Source organism: Amia ocellicauda, chromosome 8, assembly GCF_036373705.1.
Source record: "Amia ocellicauda isolate fAmiCal2 chromosome 8, fAmiCal2.hap1, whole genome shotgun sequence".
In the NCBI taxonomy this organism is placed as follows: domain Eukaryota; kingdom Metazoa; phylum Chordata; class Actinopteri; order Amiiformes; family Amiidae; genus Amia; species Amia ocellicauda.
Window position 1 is genome coordinate 24,382,875 of NC_089857.1, and position 16,209 is coordinate 24,399,083.

The following is a 16,209-nucleotide window of genomic DNA, read 5'->3' on the forward strand; positions in this document are numbered from 1 at the left end:
CTGAAAGACATAAAAAACAAAACAAAAAAAATGACTATTTCAGTTCCACTGTATAATACGATGTAAGTAGCTTATAGTTAATTAAATTAAAATCATAATCCATATCCTTAGCCTGATTAACAATTAACACAGTTGACAAAACAATTAACTCAATTAAAGCTTTTGTAATGGTAATTCCTGCATATCCTATAGATGTTGAAATGTAAGCCTAAAGATAAGATTATTGAGAGATATTGAAAACAAATGTGTAACAAATCAATCCAGCAATCATAAAACAACTGAAAGTTTTAGATTAAAAAATAGCAAACAAAAAATATTTAGAAAAAAATGTGTGAAAATTCCTGGGGAGGATCCTGGGACTAATTTCAATGGGACTTTTTAATGAACAAAATTACTTTGTCAGTCATCAATGTGAAGTTTTTCAAAGCCTGGGTTAAGAGCTTATTGACAACTGCAAATTATAGCTTTTTTCCCAATCACAATGTCTGATTATAGTGGTTAGGTTTATGTTTCACAATGCAAGTAGTATTTTTCTGAACCTAAGTGTGTTTGGTGTCTTCAGAAAGTGGAACATTTGTGCAATAAAGGAATAAAGAAAGTGGCCTGTGGGACTCAGTTTTCTGTTGGCCTTGCAAAGGATGGACATGTATACATATTTGGACAAGGTAATTTTAGTTCTAATTTCACTTTATTCATTAAGCTGATTCAACCTGAATTAAAGTTTAATTTCTAAGAAAACGTAGACCTCTTTCCAAACGATGGCATTGCCTGAAATAATAGACATTTTTCAATTGGCTGTGTTTTTAGGAATATTATCATGCTGAAAACCAGAGGCACTTTATAGTTATTTTTAGATAGTTTTCTTTTGTATACACCAAGGTTTTAGGTATAATTGTGTATTATCTCATGTTATCATGACCTTACCCATACAATATCACAGCATATCCTACAGTGCATGCCATTTACACCACAACACTGTGTATTTACTCTTTATTATTGAATAATACTACTACTACTACTACTACTAATAATAATAATAATAATAATAATAATAATAATAATAATACATTCCTGTCAAGCTTGTCATATTACATGCAGGTTGTTCATTTTATTTGCTTTTGACCCAACGTATTAAGACTGTCTTACTGTATAGCAGAGGGATATAGCAAGGAAACTCACTATCAACCCACATGACAAATACATAAATAATTAAATACATACATACATAAATAGCATACAGTCACTAATCACCCACCGCATTGACCCTAAATTTACAATAACAACGTTCAAATAATTTACTTTCCAAGACGCAAACAAAGTCCTCTCATTTTGTTTTATTCTTTACAAATGGTTATTTTAAGATACAATTTGTAGTAAATGACCTCAGCCAACCCATGGACCCACACTTAAATTAAAAGAACTGCACAATCACATACAATCTAGCTACATCCAAATTGCTGGTTCTTTGATGTATTGATACATGTCCTGTGTGCTCCACACTTTTATGCTGAACATCTAAATATAGCACAGTGTAATAGGTTTATGAATATGGCCCTATTTATGAGTGCAAACATTCACTTTCAGATTACTATCCATGACAAATCGATTTTTCTCTCTGTTTTCCTTTCAGAGCGCTTAATTGGTCTCCCAGACTCAATGCTAAAGAACCACAACCGTCCCCAGATTGTGCCAGCCCTGGAGGGAGTATTTGTGGAAGGCATTACTGTTGGCTCAGAACATATACTGGCCCTCTCCTCTACAGGGGATGTATATGCCTGGGGCTGTAACTCTGAAGGGCAGGTAATTGGGGACAAATATTACTATGAAAATGTTTTAAATGTCCTTTTTTCAAAGCTGACTAAATATGATTAAGATGTTAATTGATTAATCAATTAAAGCAGTTATCTGTCTTTTGTGCCATTAAGCACTAGAAATTGTGGATTATTTTAACTGACCTAACATTTTGGTTGGTTTAAGTCTCTTTCTTAATAATTACTTTCCCATAACTAGGTCCATGTGAATATAAATTTGGTTGTCACAAGTACAAATAGTAATATAATGTAGGGCTAATTCATTGGGATCCCCCACATCATCACTACCTTTTGAGATTACATTTCAAAGAATGACTAGCATTTGTGCCCAGAGAATCCCCAGATGAAATTTTCCTGCAGAATCTGAGATGGTTGAGTAACGAAATGGAATATGAATAGTTCTGTAAAAAACTTTATGAAAAGCAAATGCAGAGTTACTACTGAAATGTTAAATGTTATATTAACAAGTAAAGAAGATTGTTACATTATAAAATAAATGTGGAATGGTATAGTTTTATAGAACCAAAGCTACTTTTAAGTAGTACATGACATCTTATTAGGCAGTAGTGAAATTCCTGAAATGCCATTTCAGCTTGGTCTGGGCCATTCAAACCCAGTGAAAGAACCCACATTGGTGACTGCCCTGCAGGGGAAAAATATCCGGCAGATCTCAGCTGGAAGGTGTCACAGTGCTGCTTGGACAAGCCCCTCCCCAGCTGCCAGGGCCCCAGGTATAACCGATTATCTTCCATTGTGTGCGTGTGATGCAGCTATTCATAGCTACATATTTCCAAGCTGTGAGCTCATTTATAACACAGCTACAGTTGCTAGATGTGTCAGATTTATTCTCTTATTCTTAATAAATGGGCCTAGACAGATGTGAAGTTAATATAATACTAAGAGCACCGTTATTCAGATTCATTTGTAAAACTTGCACAAGAGCCTACAGGTGCTAAACCAGAATTCTTATGCAATAGCATCCCACCTTCCTAATGCAAAATTGTATTAGTGGTAGTAGTACATTTTATATCTATAGCAACACTTAGATGTATTATATATTTTCAGTATTGTTTTAATTAATGTTTCCTCAAGGATCTCAGCATTATGAGTGTATTTTGTGGTTTATAGTTTGATTATAGTCACAGTAACTGAAGCACCTTGCATGTGCTTTTCTTCCAGGTGTTTCAGCATCTCTGCAGCTGGGTCTCCCTCAGTCAGTGCCTCCTCAATACAACACACTGAAGGACTGTAGTCCTGATGTTCTCAACACCAGGCTCAGGGTCTTGTACCACTTCTCAGACTTAATGTACAAGTCCTGGAGACTGCTTAACCTCAACCCAAGAAACCAGGTAACAGTGGTGTCTAGGAGAGAGTTAGTGTGTAGATAGCCTTGTGTTAGTGAAGCATCTATGTTGCAGTAGTATCATAATGAAAGGTTTTTCTGATCAAAAAGCCACATAAATATTACAGCAAATACCTTATTTTCCTTAAGGAGTTCTGACCTGTGGCAGCCATCCTTAGCCCTGAACATTGTGGTTACTTTGGTGTAAAGAGCTATTCAGACGCACAAAATCAATGTACAGCTCTTTACATGATGCATGCAACAAATCGAGCCCATGAAATCGAAATCAAGCGTAAATATATTCATAGTTTAGCAGTGCCTACAAAATGCATTTTCTATATTGCTGCAGACACTTTCATTGTCTTCAGTGTGGTCTGGTGGTGGTACAGGGTTCTAATAATAATAACTGGATATCATAATGGTAAATCTAACAAAATAATAATAGAAAACATGTCTTGAAATAAATACTTCAAACTTTGTTAGGCTAAAGGTTGTTTATTATCTATATAATATATAACAGTGAAAGTGTAATTTAATAAAAGTAGGCATTCACTTATAAACTGCATTATACCATCATTCATATTTTATGTTAAACTATATTACAATGGACATAAATATCCCAGGCTTGATTTGTGATAAATCAGTGCTAGATGTGGCAACGTTTATATTAAATTGAAGTTATTTTATGTTTAAAATTATCTAACATTATTATTCCAAGTAAAGATCTGTTAGGTCAAGCTTGCCTACTACTATTTAAAACATATATTGCTCTCCTGCCCATCCACTACATTTGAATCTGTGTTCTTGTAATTGACAAATAGCCAACTATTATTATTTATGTGTATCCCCACATTTTCCTATTTATTTATGTTTAAACATATCTGTCACACACATACTTTCATTTCTCCTTGCAGACTGTGAAGTCTGTCCCTATAGTATTAGCAATTTCCTTCCGTGAGTTATTATACAATTCACTATCTTTGTGTTGTCTTAAACAAGAAACTAAAAGATGCCTGTACTTCCTAACCTCCCCAGTTTACTTTTCCTAAAAAAAAATCACCCATAGTTTATTTTGCAAATGATTGAGCATCTCACCTGACACATCTCAAGACACACACCAAGTATTTAGGCCTGCAACAAGTATTTCGACTAGTAAAATACGTTGACTTCTATTTTAGCCGTCGAATAGTGATTTAGCTACGTTGCCTCTATCTTAACCGTTTTTATTAATACCCTTGATCTTGGCCCTTTCGCCTAATATCCTTGCCCTGTATTGCTAGCTCTGTGAGAGAACAACGGTTTAATTCCCAACAGCAGTAGATGGCAGTAATGCATCACTTGGTTTGTCATCCACCTGTATGCGTCTCACTGGAAAATGTCGTGAATCAAAACTGCGGTGAAAGCATCGAAACTGTGGGAGTATTTCTAAGAGAAACAATGATAGCTGTACTGTGCTTTGTGGAGTGTGTGAATCAGAATTAGCTGTCCAATAGAGCACATCCGACAAGCTTGAGCACTTGAAACTGAACGCATGGTAAGTTTTTGCAACATTGCTAGTAATAGCTAGCTAGCTAGAAATTGTGCTGACGAAAGAGTTGCATGTACTGTGCTTGCCTGAATTTGACATACCTAAACATGCACGTAATCCTACACCTGTCTTCAGTCGTGGTGCACGTAGACGCAATTTGACACATGTAAAGAATAACTTAAAAGTAACTTTTGAATACAAGCACACCAGAATTTCCCACTTAAAGTCAATTGGCTTTCTCAACTGCTTGTGCACCGACAATTGCAGCATTGACCAAATTAATTGATTTAAGCTGGGAAACTCAGGTTTACGTTAAAGTCATTTTAAAGTTATGCTGTAGCCATGTGGGATATTGTGCATACGTGCACCGCGATGGAAGACACGTGGATTATGTGCATGTTACAGGCATGTCAAATTCTACGTAACATTTTAGATAAAAACTTTTGAATCGTGGACTCGGCGCTATGGAGGACAACAGGACTGAGCATTTAACCACTTCAGTACCATGATGTACACACGCACGTCACATGAAAACCCTCAATGCCATGTAGTCTCATGTCATTCCCAAAGCCTGTGATGATCCTGTAGAATGTGAATTGAAAGCCGGGGACAGCGATCATGCCATGTTTTTATCCAATCGCATGTTGTTTAGAGCCTCCATTTACCTGTGCACGTATACAAGTCTTCTGTCTATTGCGGCAATCCATTCACCTTTTACAGTTATATAAATACTGTTTTATATTATCATTGCTAGTTTTATTATTATTTGTACTTGTTTAGTTTTTAGCAAGAGCTATACAGTGCTGTGGCGAGATGCATTGAGAAAACAGTGCTGAATGGAAGGCAATGAGGTGGCGTTTGTGGCAACCAGATCCATCACAATGCTGCGCAGAGCCCTGTAGCGCATTTCTAGCCCATCCTTCCAAGTTTATTGTATTGAACATTTCACGACATTGCACAGAACTAGCCGCTGATGGCACAGGTTTTGATAGAGATTTAGTTTTAATTGATAATTACAATACATTGTTTAATATATCGTTTCAGTGTATTATCTTAATTTGCGTTTCAGTGTTTAATATTTTTGTTTTCATTTTAGTGTATTGTTGTTATTACAAAAGTTCGTTATTTATTATAAAGTATAATATAAAAATGCCTTTGCATTGTTTTCTTTGTTCAACCATAAGAAAAAAACCTTGTACTTATCTCTTTACTGAACACGAATATGTAGTACACAGGAGCATAAAGGGGTAATAAACAGAATTTGATAATTTATTTTGTATTTCATTTTTCATATATTTACATTTTAAAGCAATTTCAGGCATCAAATCATTATTTTCAAAATGTGGTACCTGGGAAGGGTTGTTGTATTTTCATCTGGAGTTGAAGTGGTTAAGAGTAATGTAAAATGTATTGTCCTCCTCAGGGCAAGCCCCTGATATGAGTTTTATTTCGCTAATCAGAGCCCTGTATTTACAGAGTTCGGTGAACTCGAGAATAAGATGCCATGTTGTCACCAGGACCCCATCGGAATATATTGATAATTTATTGTTGTGATTATTCAAATAATCGATCGTTTTATGTATAGAATAATCAATTATCATAATAATCGATAGCTGCAGCCCTACTGTGTACTAAAAAGCGGCACAGCACATGTTCCTGGTATGAATAGACCTTTAAGAATGTCAAAAACAATCAGAGTCCTAAAAGGCCAAGCCACCCAACCCAGTAGATGATAAGAGATTATTTGATTATACAGTGAGGGAAAAAAGTATTTGATCCCCTGCTGATTTTGTAAGTTTGCCCACTGACAAAGAAATGATCAGTCTATAATTTTAATGGTAGGTGTATTTTAACAGTGAGAGACAGAATAACAACAAAAAAATAAAAAAAAAAACGCATTTCAAAAAAGTTATAAATTGATTTGCATGTTAATGAGGGAAATAAGTATTTGATCCCCTATCAATCAGCAAGATTTCTGGCTCCCAGGTGTCTTTTATACAGGTAACGAGCTGAGATTAGGAGCACTCTCTTAAAGGGAGTGCTCCTAATCTCAGCTCCTTACCTGTATGAAAGACACCTGTCCACAGAAGCAATCAATCAATCAGATTCCAAACGCTCCACCATGGCCAAGACCAAAGAGCTGTCCAAGGATGTCAGGGACAAGATTGTAGACCTACACAAGGCTGGAATGGGCTACAAGACCATCGCCAAGCAGCTTGGTGAGAAGGTGACAACAGTTGGTGCGATTATTCGCAAATGGAAGAAACACAAAATAACTGTCAGTCTCCCTCGGTCTGGGGCTCCATGCAAGATCTCACCTCGTGGAGTTTCAATAATCATGAGAACGGTGAGGAATCAGCCCAGAACTACACGGGAGGATCTTGTTAATGATCTCAAGGCAGCTGGGAGCATAGTCACCAATAAAACAATTGGTAACACACTACGCCGTGAAGGACTGAAATCCTGCAGCGCCCGCAAGGTCCCCCTGCTCAAGAAAGCACATGTACAGGCCCGTCTGAAGTTTGCCAATGAACATCTGAATGATTCAGAGGAGAACTGGGTGAAAGTGTTGTGGTCAGATGAGACCAAAATCGAGCTCTTTGGCATCAACACAACTCGCCGTGTTTGGAGGAGGAGGAATGACCCCAAGAACACCATCCCCACCGTCAAACATGGAGGTGGAAACATTATGCTTTGTGGGTGTTTTTCTGCTAAGGGGACAGGACAACTGCACCGCATCAAAGGGATGATGGACGGGGCCATGTACCGTCAAATCTTGGGTGAGAACCTCCTTCCCTCAGCCAGGGCATTGAAAATGGGTCGTGGATGGGTATTCCAGCATGACAATGACCCAAAACACACAGCCAAGGCAACAAAGGAGTGGCTCAAGAAGAATCACAGTAAGGTCCTGGAGTGGCCTAGCCAGTCTCCAGACCTTAATCCCATAGAAAATCTGTGGAGGGAGCTGAAGGTTCGAGTTGCCAAACGTCAGCCTCGATACCTTAATGACTTGGAGAGGATCTGCAAGGGGAGTGGGACAAAATCCCTCCTGAGATGTCTGCAAACCTGGTGGCCAACTACAGGAAACGTCTGACCTCTGTGATTGCCAAAAAGGGTTTTGCCACCAATTACTAAGTCGAAGGGGTCAAATACTTATTTCCCTCATTAACATGCAAATCAATTTATAACTTTTTTGAAATGCGTTTTTCTGGATTTTTTTGTTGTTATTCTGTGTCTCACTGTTAAAATACACCTACCATTAAAATTATAGACTGATCATTTCTTTGTCAGTGGGCAAACGTACAAAATCAGCAGGGGATCAAATATTTTTTCCCTCACTGTATCTGCTTCTAAGAGCTTCTCCTGCATAATCATCAATGCCTTAGCAGCAGACTGTGGAAGATCAATTTGGTGGAATTGGCAATAACTAAATCCATTATATTATTTGATTAGATAGATATTGTGACTTCTATTATATATATTTTTAATTATTATTATTAAATGATGAACTCACAATTTTCCTGTAGATCTCAGCCTCACACTACAGCTCAGGAACCTCAGCAATTGTCCAAGGACAACTAAGAGGCCTCCTGGCCCCCAAGGTGAACACTCTTCCCCTGGTCCGGTCAATTGGAAGGACAATGACACAGGGCAAGACTTACGGACCTCAGATTACTGTGAAGAGAATTTCAACCAGGTATTTATGCAAAGGCATTGTGTAAATTACCCACACTCATTTACTGAAATACACATAAAGAAACAAGATATATGAAACATAGGAACATTTAATTTTGGTGTAGCTTTATTGTAATTGTTCTAATCAGAGTCCATATCCATCTATGGCAGCGGTCACCAGCTCTGGTCCTAGAGAGCCATAATCCAGCAGGTTATATAGGGGTATGTTTTCACACTATAACCAGGTCGACAGGTCATCGGGTTATGTATTTTTGAGATGTTGTCTCTGGACCAAGCGGCCATTGGTCAAAGGTTGCTTAACTCAGTTCGGTTGTGGTCAGAACATTAAAACACAACCTTGATTACCCTTAAATCAGCAAATTGAAAAATCTGAAAATTCATTCTGATTGGTTTATCAATTGATTATCAGTAATTTAGATATTAAAGCACAAGCCTCTGAATACATTTTCAGTTGCCAAGAGCCAGAGTTCCCTTAATTGAAAAAGGGATTGCCTGCATTGATCAGTAACTAACACATTTTCCCAGGATAACCTATGAAGCCAAAATGATCTGGGTTAGTACTCCAGTCACTACTAATCATATCCCAGAGCATTTGTATGCTGGTTGCAGTCTTATTATTCATTTCGACAAGCTCATCCAATGACATTTCACTGAGTTTAATGTCACGCAACTTAAGTTAATGTGTTTAAAGAGGCCAAAGTTACCTTCAGGTGAGATGATTATGAGCTTAAATTTGTGTTTTTTGTTTGGTCATCTTAACATGTTACTTGTCTATCATAAAAGAGTCATACAGTTTATAATAAATGAAATCCACTATGTAATTGTATGGACATAATATGACATTAAATTGGATGTGAATATTGTGTAGTTCCTTTTCTTCTTTGGCTATCATGGACATCAAGTCCATGTGAACCTCAGGAAGGACTAACCGCTACAGAATGTAAAAAGACAAGATCTAAAGGAACAGCATTCCAGAAGATCGAGTGGTTGATTTAGTTTCATTCATTCACATGACACAACAATGTGACGTTTCTGTGTGTCACCTGCTATCTTTTTCCGAAGGGGGCGCTCCAGCAAGCCCATCTTTGTTCAGATTGCCCGGCAAGTGGTGAATCTCAACCCCTCTGAGCTGCGGCTGCCCTCGAGGGCCTGGAAGGTGAAGCTGGTCGGTGAGGGGGCGGACGATGCTGGGGGAGTGTTTGATGACACCATCACTGAAATGTGCCAGGTGAGGCCTTACAGTTATTCAAGGCAAATGTACTATGGGAAACCATAGTAGAGTGTACATAAACACAGTGAAGGTATGTTAAAGCCATAGAAAGCAACCGTAAAACTATGTTACAGTAATAATATAACCATTAAAAGTGCAACATTTGTAACCCATTTTAATCTATCGTAACCATATGGTCACACACATATTCCATATTTGTGTTACAGTGTATGTATGTATGTGACCTGATGTCTGATATTTATGACAAAACTAAGTATAATGGGCCTGATATTCAAACTTGCTGCGAGTGAGTGCCGCGCAAGTGAAATGCGACTTGGCCAAAAAAGCAGAGATATTCAAACATGCTTGCTGATCTTTGCACAGCATTGGAATATAGCATTGTATAGCCTGTTTGCGCCTCCACAATGTGCTATTAACCCCACTGTTTGAACATAGTTTTGCGCAGTTATTGGATGAATGCACCACTCTAATATCGCGCAAAAACTGGTATATTCAGTCTAATTAAGGCTTTCACGCAATTCAAATTCGATTGCGCTATGCGCATGTTTAATGTCAGCGTGGAATACATTTGCATCTCATGTCTGCAATTATCAAGTCATTACCATATGTTAATAAGCCACGGCATTAAAGGAACAGGATTCTGCAGGTGGATGAGGTGAATGCCATGTGTCACGTTCTTTTGTACACACACACACACATATCTTATTAGAAATCAAATCTGGCATCAGTCCACACTGTACAGTGCACTCGAGTCTGGACACATCCTGAATACAGACCTCCTCTGTAATATAGTAGTGCACACCTCTATGCCATTGTCCTGATAGGGCAAACAACGAGGCTCATATGCGTAGTATTGCAGTACAGACACAATATTGTGGACGTAGTAATAATAAATAATACCCAATACCCATAATTGTCTATATCAGGGGTAGTCAATAGGTGGACCGCGTGCCAAATCCAGACCTCCAGATGCTTTTGAATGGACTAATTTCAGGTCTCCAATTTTCAAAATCTTCTGGGAGAGGACCCCCAGACCCCACACCCTGAGTTATTCAATCCTTTTTGCCCACATTTTGCAACATTAATTTTCTGCATTAGACAGTGGGACAAAGGGGAATAGTAAAGACTTGAATCTAATAAGACACGAAATGCTTGAAAGTTTCTATTATGTTTATCTATATGCCTACAATAATCCTTAACAAATGAAAAGAGAAGTGGTCTGAAAGCATTTTAATAGTTATATTTACATTTATTTAACAATTTTATTTTTGTACTTTGTCAAATAAATGTACTAAATATAAGCAACAGGGGATATTACTAATTCACAGAATTGGGTGTGTGTGTTTGTTGGAAAGGGGCATTTGGAAGTGTGATTTTTTTCAGGAATCTCGCATAATTTCAGCCACTCCCCCCATTTTGTGCCTTGTATGCAATTTAATGGTGAATGGTGCAGAATGGATCGCGCCACGCAAACCCCTCTGCATGGTGCGCAAACCTTATGAATATCTAGCCCAATAACTATAAACCTAGTTATGCAAAAATAGAACAGCATGTTTTTAGCATTGCACATTTACAGTACCCATTTGCATGACATTATGAAAGTGGGTATTTCTAGGAAAAGGAATCCCTCACCATGGAATTAGAAAGATAGAAAGCCTGTAGTTCCTTATTTAACTCAGTTTAAATGTCCTGTGTAAGACAACAATGTTTTCTTGTGTTTTTTTTTTGGCTAAACATTTTGTAATTCAATGAAAGTGAATTGACAGATCAAATCAAGGACATTGTGTTTCTTTGTTTCTCTTCAGGAATTAGAGTCTGGTGCAGTGGACCTGCTCATTCAAACACCTAATAGTTCTGCTGATGTTGGGAGTAATACCGACAGGTACATATCCAGATATAGATATACTATTTATTTTGCTGAAAACTCTTTTTTGGTCTATAGAAAGACTTATTCTTAAACAATTCAGTTTAAAAAGCAAAATGTTAGGCAATATGTTTTGAATGATAAAATAGCATTCCAGTATCAACTAGTAAACAAATTTGTTACCATGTTGTTGATTGCTCTTTAACACTAATTCTGTAACAGTTAGACTAACTTTAAGGGCTTTGAATAAGCTTTTAATTGTCTCATTGTTAAATACCAACTGAGAAATTCAGATTGTTTTCTCTCTTATAGACAGTTTAGTAGGATTCATCAAGAATATAAAGAATGATATGCTATTTTAATGAGATCTACTCTTCATCCAGAACTGTTTTGTGCATTGTATTGCATTCTTAAAGATATCCTAATTAGAGATCATTGAATTGACATAATTGAGTTGTAACTGCTTCAGTTTTACCATCAGTAATTCAATTGGTGCTTCAGGTTCTTGTTGAACCCTTCGGCCGTGTCAGAGGATCACATGGTCCAGTTTCGCTTCCTTGGGATCCTGATGGCTGTGGCTATCCGTACCAAGAAGCCCCTAGACCTCCATCTGGCGCCTTGGGTGTGGAAGCAGCTCTGTTCAATCCCACTGAACAGCCAGGACCTGGAGGAGGTGGACCTGCTCACATCCCGTAACCTGCAGGGAATACTGAACCTGGAGAACAGTGGCATCACCGAGGACAACTTCCCTGTGGTAAGGAGTCTTCAACTGCTGACAGCCAAAGCTGGCAATCCTTAGTGAAGAGTCGTAGGTTCAATACCAGGTGGGGGACACTGCTGTTGTAGCCTTGAGCAAGGTATTATGTCTAGATTGCTCCACTGAAAACCCAGCTCTATTAATGGGTAAGTGTATGTAAAATCATGTGATATATTGTATGAATTGTAAGTCACTCTGGTTAAGGGTGTTTGCTAAGAAATATAATAATACTAAACGTAATTAGTGAGGAAATAATGGAAGTTTACCATGTTTAGTGCCAATCTGATTTTGCGGCTAACACAGAAAATCCAAAGAACACATACAGAAAATCTTTCCAAGTTTAATAGCAGGAGTGTTACTTTTACTTTTATGTGTGAAACAAAGCCTTGACCAAACAAGTCAAAGTAGTATAATTGTGGGTTTCAACTGAGAAAGTATAGTACTGACACCAAAATGTTGTTTTTTAAGCAGTGTCGTAACAGAAATATATGTCCTTCTTCCAGATGATTCCTCTGGACTCTTTTGCTGCAAACAGTGCTGATGGGAAGATGGTCCCAGTAGTTCCAGGAGGGTGCCACATCCCTTTGACTTTTGCAAACAGAAAAGACTATGTGGAGAGAGCCATGGAGTACAGGCTTCATGAAATGGATCAGCAGGTAACTAGGAGTTGAAACATGTTTTACTTTTCTATTTCCAATTGTAGGTATAAATGCACAGTATTTCCAAGTGAATACTAATAAAGACTAAACTAGGACTATTGTACTACATTTGTCCTTTACCAATTTGTATTCTTTTCCTAAGCATTTTCTTAAGCTAGGCACATAGTACACACATTTTTGCCAGATTTTAGCCCAATTTGGCTGTGTAGTGTGAGAGTCCACGATGCCATCTGGGCTGCTATGATTATATATCAAATGTTTAATATTTGCCAATGAGAGCTGAGCTGATTGAAGAAGAGGAAAAAAAAACTGGAAGATTAAACATGACAGGAGTATTTGATTGATTGTCATAAGTGTTTATTCAAATCTTTCAAATAACAATGGTTGTTTTGAGGCAGGTTATTTAAAAACACTATAATACTAGCGTGTTCGATCGATTTTTAACAAATTATTAAAGCTGTTATATAGCTAAATGGTTAGAGTATGCCTTAACTTAGATATATGCAATACAAAAAAGTTCTCTTTGTCTTATATTACATTTTGTATTGAGATCTGAAACCATTCACTGTGAAGAATATGCAAAAATGTAGGAAATCGGGAAGGGGCAAATACTTTTTCAGGGCATTGTATAATGTGATGATCATACTGTGGGATGGATATAGCCTGTGACTGTTGCTCACCTCCAGCTCTTACACCAGAGTATACAAGCTATTGCCCTTGCTTCCCCCGCCATGTCTTCACCCACATCCTCTTTTCGTTACGCTTTTATTATTTGTCCGCACAAATGGATGCACAAACAAGGACGGCAAGCTTGTAGTGCCCAGGTCCATGTTTGTTTACTTTTTCTCTGGATGGATCACTCATTTCCGTGAGATTTGGGGAGTTTCAAGGCTGTGTTGGAGATCCCCACAACAAAGGATTTCAGATTAGTCAGATCCCCACAACAAAGGATTTCAGATTAGTCATTAGTGTGTGACCCCCTGTTCTTTAACGATCATGTAGTGTGCACTCCTTCATGACACAAGAGACATAAATTCGGTCGTTAAGTGTGAGTTGCCGACCATTCTCAAAATCAGTTTGGATTGTATAAATCGTGTAGTGTGAGCCTAGCTTCAGGTAGACATTTTACATGTCAAGCATAGAAATTGAATTTCTGAATACAACATCAGCAATCTTAGTTCCTCTCCAGACCAGCAGCTGTGACCCTCCAGTGGCCCTGATTCAGGGAACTTTATGCATCTATTTACTTGGCTGTCCATAGTGTATATATCTCACTTGTATCTTTGCTGTGCTCAGGTCCTGGCTGTGAGAGAAGGCATGTCCTCCATCATTCCTGTGCCTCTACTGTCTCTGCTCACGGCCAAGCAGCTGGAGCAGATGGTGTGTGGGATGCCCGAGGTCCCCGTGGAAACACTGAAGAAAGTGGTGCGCTACCGGGACATTAATGAAACACATCAGCTGATTGGTTGGCTGTGGCAGACTCTGGAGGAATTCACCAATGAGGAACGGGTTCTGTTCCTGCGCTTTGTTTCAGGGCGATCAAGGCTGCCTTCAAACACAGCTGACATCACCCAGAAATTTCAGATCATTAAAGTGGACAGGGTGAGTGAGAGCAACAGGCTTACATTAACCACAGAACTTTTTGTAGTTTCTTTCTTGATCTGTACAATTTCTCCCAAGATGAAGGTTATTGGTAACTGGAAATAATTGACAGTTTTGCATGCCCTCACAAGTCTTATTCTAAACTTACCCTTGCAGTCTTTTCTCAATTAAATCAGAGAACTGGTAAATACATAATGTATTAGGATTTTTTTTTCATTTAAAGAACTCCAAAAAGCTATTAAGCAATTCCAGCAGGATCTGATCTAAATACTAAAAAGGCAATTGAACAAATTAATGTGTACGGTATTCTGCATGATTCTTACCTGCTTTTCTTCCCCGCTGTAGCCCGTCAATGGTCTTCCCACGGCACAGACTTGCTTCTTTCAGCTGAGACTGCCGCCCTACACCAGCCAGGCCATCATGGCAGAAAGATTGCGCTACTCCATCCACAACTGCCCTTCCATTGACATGGATAACTACATGCTCTCTCGCAATACAGACACGGCAGAGGGCTCAGACACAGAGTACTGAACAAGAAAACATGCATCACTTGAAAGCACAATAGTTGGTTGTTGTTTTTTTCCTTCGTAATGCTGCATTAAAGAGCTCTCAGTGCAAGTGGTACAAAACTACTGCATGTGAATCTAAAATCGCTCATATTAAGGGGATGAGCGTTATTGTACACAGACTTCCTATCCCAGAAATCCAATTTCGGAGTTCAGTTTTAGATCCATGCAATTCTTCATTTACATTGTACCAGTCTTAAGACACCATTAATGTAAAGAAACAGAACAGAAATGTATGCATGCTGGGCTTCTCCAACTATTTGCAGAGAAAGTTCTAAAAAGTAATTATCACTTCATAGCAATTCAATGGGTACAATTAAGCTATGTGGAGAAATAAGTGATTGGTTAAAATGCTTGAGAAAACCTTTGGTATTACTAAATCTGGGTTAGCAGGGCATTCAAACCTGAAAACAATGCTTCATGATAATTCCTGACCGGGGTTTTATTTTCACATTTGTAGGATTTCATCTCTGCATTAAGCCAGTCACAACATCAATAAAACAATTGAAATTTAATATTTTTGATTATACTGAAGGTGTGCATTTCATTTTAGCTTTTAAAACTCAGAATATCCAGATTGAATGTAAATTCACTAGAGCCATTCACATTTGCACTTAACACAATTTTTATTTGCCAAAAAAATGGTACTATTGCATCTTATGGATTTTAGTCATTCACGTATGAATCTACACAACTTTTTCTGTGATAAGAGGAAGAAAATCAAACATGGAACTCATTTTAAACTTGCACTGTTTTTAAGAATGTCTTTAAAGAGTATTGCCATTCTCATGTCTTCTGTTTTAAGCAGCATTTCCCCCTTCTACTACTGGTGCAGTTTGTAGCCATACAGATTGCACACCTATTCATTATTATTGCTAGCTTTGGATTGTACATCCATTTATTTGAAACAAAGTATAAAATATGTCCTCATATTATACAGCTTACAAAGGATTCCTGACATGTGTCCTATGAAGCATTCTTTAGAGAACAGAGGTATTAATTTTGAGCTGCAGTGTTTTGGGTTCAAAATACTTAAATCTATGAAAGGTGCTTAAATGAGGAATCCCAGCACCATCAGGACTTGACTGTACTGTTAGTTCACTGAACCATTGTTGTGTTATATGATGGCATGGGTGTTGATAGTGTGTGCACT

At 37.9% G+C, this 16,209-nt stretch overlaps 1 protein-coding gene across 4 annotated transcripts in view; it reads left to right on the forward strand.

The window, feature by feature from the left end:
* The window catches only part of LOC136754702 (probable E3 ubiquitin-protein ligase HERC1), a 91,044-nt gene extending 75,473 nt beyond the window's left edge, over positions 1-15,571 (forward strand). For all 4 annotated transcript variants that reach the window (XM_066710769.1, XM_066710772.1, XM_066710771.1 and 1 more), the window contains exons 69-79: positions 563-665; positions 1,631-1,800; positions 2,404-2,542; positions 2,991-3,160; positions 8,209-8,378; positions 9,440-9,605; positions 11,414-11,490; positions 11,974-12,226; positions 12,733-12,885; positions 14,185-14,490; positions 14,836-15,571. In XM_066710769.1, the coding sequence (XP_066566866.1) occupies positions 563-665; positions 1,631-1,800; positions 2,404-2,542; positions 2,991-3,160; positions 8,209-8,378; positions 9,440-9,605; positions 11,414-11,490; positions 11,974-12,226; positions 12,733-12,885; positions 14,185-14,490; positions 14,836-15,021 (1,893 nt within the window). In that variant the 3' untranslated portion in view covers positions 15,022-15,571. The remainder of the gene's footprint in view (positions 1-562; positions 666-1,630; positions 1,801-2,403; positions 2,543-2,990; positions 3,161-8,208; positions 8,379-9,439; positions 9,606-11,413; positions 11,491-11,973; positions 12,227-12,732; positions 12,886-14,184; positions 14,491-14,835) is intronic.
* Positions 15,572-16,209: the final 638 nt, after the last annotated feature.